This window comes from Phaseolus vulgaris, chromosome 8 (assembly GCF_051622355.1).
Source record: "Phaseolus vulgaris cultivar YP4 chromosome 8, ASM5162235v1, whole genome shotgun sequence".
In the NCBI taxonomy this organism is placed as follows: domain Eukaryota; kingdom Viridiplantae; phylum Streptophyta; class Magnoliopsida; order Fabales; family Fabaceae; genus Phaseolus; species Phaseolus vulgaris.
Window position 1 is genome coordinate 51,914,124 of NC_143505.1, and position 3,790 is coordinate 51,917,913.

Consider the following 3,790-nt stretch of genomic DNA (forward strand, 5'->3'; position numbering starts at 1 on the left):
AAATTATAAGAATGAAAAATCAAAGCTTACTACTGTTCATATTATAAGAAGTAAAAGTATATTAAATTTAAATTATTTTAATAAAATGTGTAATAGATAATAATGGTTGTAATGGAATATTCCGAATAAACTTTTGTTTGAATATATTTTCTGAAATATGAGTTTATGTGAGGAAAAGAGTTTTTATAATAAAAGAGAAAATTATGTTAAAAAAACAATAACAAATTTTTAGATGGATAAATAGTATAAAGTGAAGTTTAAGATTAACTCAATCTCATAAAATTAACTTATTAAATTAAGTTTGCATCAACTTATATACAATAAAATGCTCTCATCTCAGATCAACGTGGGACTTCTACTAATAAAAATAATTAAATTTTGTTATATAAATATAAATTATTATAAAGGATATAATTTTATTAATTTTTATAATAATGATTTAAAATATGTACTCTAATTTTACACTGGTTGACCAAATAATGAAATTAAATTGATACAAAAATGGAAAGCATGATGAGCCATAAAGAGTATTTATTCTCTCACCATGTATCCTTACCAGCAAAGTAGAAAGCAAGTGACATGAGGGTGAAGGAGGAGAAAGCCATGGCAGTGAGTGAGGAAAGTGGTGATTCCAGAGGACCAATTCACTTTGTGCTGGTGCATGGCATTGGTGGAGGAGCTTGGTGCTGGTACAAAATCAGGTGTCTTATGGAGAATTCTGGCTACAAGGTCTCATGCATAGACCTCAAGAGTGCAGGAATTGACCAGTCTCATGCTGATTCTGTTCTTTCTTTTGATGACTACAACCAACCCCTCATGGATTTCTTGTCTGCTTTGCCAGAAAATGAACAGGTTTTGGTCTTAATCATCATCAAAGACTGTAATAATATGACTTAGTTTATCTTCTTTCACATGTAAATTGACCCCATATGTTTTGTAGGTGATATTGGTGGGGCACAGTGCAGGAGGATTGAGTGTTACCGAGGCTTGTCACAAGTTTGCCAAGAAGATCCATTTAGCTGTGTATGTGGCAGCAACTATGCTCAAGTTAGGATTCTTGACAGATGAAGATCTCAAACATGTGAGTCCTTTTCACCAACTCTTCTCACCATTGAATTATTCAACACTCATACATATATGTCTCTTCTTTCCTTAAACAGAAGATTAAGTACTGTCATATTAAACTATGATCTTATTTACAAGGTTTTAATGTTCTGAACAGCTATGATTATACACTCATAACTACAACCATTGATTCTAAAACTTTGATGCTATGGTTGTGGTTGTGACTGTGAAAACCTTGCTTCAGTGTTGTATGTGATAGTGATGCTGATAGGTTTCCATTGCTGTCTAACTTTTGGACACTTGAAGACCCAGCAAAGTTGATGTTGATGCTCTGTTGAAAAAAAAAACGATGGCCAACTGTCTTAATAAATCTGAGGCACACGCACCAACTCTCACATTTTTCAAAAGAATACTTCCATACAAAACAAAGTAGCTAGTAACTGTTTGGCAACCGGATCGAGGTGTGTTAAACAAAAACACAAAATAAAGAAAATAGATAAATTTTATTTTCTCTCTTTCTATTCTATTTTAATTTTGTCTATCTTTCTGATTTTGATACAAGTTAATAAACTTATAAATACTTTATTATTAAGCTAGAAATCAGCCTCCTTCTATAAGCATTTCACCACAAACTAGCTGTAAAAAAGTAGTTATTTACAATCTTTTACACCATATGAATTTGGTTTTATTTACAATAGTTAAATACTTATTGACTTTCTCATTTCTATCACATATTTTTCTTATTCTTCTCTTTCTTTTTTACTTCACTGGATACATTTGTGGATCCCTCTTTTTTTTCTTTCCATTTTCTGCATTTACACAGAGATGAATTAATTAATTAATTAATTTTTGTTGGTAAAAAAAAAATGAAAGAGACAGATTTTGAGTTAAAAATTTAACAATATTTAAAGATAAATTAATCTTATTTGGTAAGTTAATGTGATTTTAGAAGTTAACCAGTGGTCACAGAGACTCTCATCCACCAGAGACAGAGTAAACTACTATTCAATATAATAACATTTTGTATTTTCCTTTGAGACTTTGCCTCATCATTCTCAACAATCTTGTGCAATCTAAACCTTCACCAAGATGTCTATCTCTTCTACTAACACATATAATCACCTTTCTTAGTCATGTTTTCTTGTTTGGTGACATGAAATTACTTAGTCTGGAGTTTTCTTGCTTTAATATTCTTGACTTGAATGGTGGTTATGACTTACCCGACAGTCTGTTCCAAAGGGGATGTTTGTGTTCGAGAGGATGTGTGAATCATATAAAATTTTCACTGTGTTCAAAAGTATCTCCAATGATTGAAAAGAAACAAAAGAATCAGTGAGCCTAATTGCCATTTTTGCATGAGAATGGAGTAGCTAATTACTTTTTGTTCCTCATGTAAATAATGGACACAATGATGGTGATTTTGATTTGTGTGATGCAGGGTGTACCTGACCTATCTGAGTTTGGAGATGTATACCAGCTGGGATTTGGATTGGGACAGGATAAGCCTCCAACCAGTGCTTTGGTGAAAAAAGAATTTCAACGCAAAATCATCTATCATTTATCTCCACATGAGGTATGCATTCAAAAGGGGGGAAAAGGGTCATGCATGTTGTGCTTTATGTACACAACTGTTTATTTAACCCATGTTCACTTACTCAGACATACCCTTTGGCTCCAGGGTACCCCACATGCCATGTACTTATACCTACCATCAATTTCATTATCATATGCTTTTGCCACTTGTAGGACCTTTTATGGCAACTTCTTGAAAAGAAGACCAAAATACACAAGATTTATCCAAATTAAAACATCCTAAAAGAACATTCTAGCTAAAAAGTGCTAGTTATTACTTCTGCTATTCATTTTTAAATCTCAAGATAAAGACCAAAGTTATGAATACAAATGTTATTATTATCCAGGAAAAACAGACACAAGTATCTGAATGATAATGTAACTGATGAAACTGAACATGTTTAATGTGACCATAGGATTCTACCTTAGCTTCTATGCTGTTGAGGGCAGGGCCTATTCTAGCCTTGACAAGTGCAAGGTTTGCAGAGGATGGTGAAGTGGAGAAGGTGCCAAGGGTGTACATAAGGACAAGGCAAGACCATGTGATGAAGGCAGAGCAACAAGAAGCCATGATAAAGAGGTGGCCACCATTGAGTGTGTATGAACTAGACAGTGATCATAGCCCCTTCTTCTCCACCCCTTTCCTCCTCTTTGGTTTACTTCTAAAAGCTGCAGCTGTTGACTTTGGATGCAACCTTACCAACCCACCCTCTGTGCTATGAAATATCAATTTGGTATATAGTTGTCAAGGTATGTATTGTGCTCCCACATCGAAAAGATGAAAGATCTATCTTATGTTTAGTATCATATATTGTAATGCAAGATTTAAGGATATCTGCTGAATATGGAAGAAGGGAGTTTAATAAAATGGTAGATCTAATAATGCCAAATTTAGCATGAACAATCTTGATGAGAAATTTCACCAAAGTGTGTTAGATAGCATAAATAATAGATTATTTTAAGTTTGTTCAAATATTTTTTAAAATATAATAATTTTTTTTAATTCAAATAATTTCCATTCTCAATCATTTTTGTTTTGTTTTTTCTACTTCTCCATTTTCAATCATTCAGTTTAAACAGAAATTTAGACTGCATAACTTATTGAACTTTTAAAATGAATATCCAATGAAAAAGTGCTTTTAAAATAGTTATT

The 3,790-nt window shown here is 32.5% G+C and overlaps 1 protein-coding gene across 1 annotated transcript; it reads left to right on the top strand.

Annotated features, from left to right (window-relative positions):
• The first annotated feature begins 535 nt into the window (after positions 1 to 535).
• LOC137826805 (methylesterase 17) lies at positions 536 to 3,526 on the top strand. Its single transcript, XM_068632939.2, has 4 exons — positions 536 to 852; positions 941 to 1,081; positions 2,504 to 2,638; positions 3,054 to 3,526. The coding sequence occupies exons 1-4, from the start codon at positions 580 to 582 to the stop codon at positions 3,357 to 3,359; spliced, it is 855 nt and encodes a 284-aa protein (XP_068489040.1). The 5' UTR covers positions 536 to 579; the 3' UTR covers positions 3,360 to 3,526.
• Positions 3,527 to 3,790: the final 264 nt, after the last annotated feature.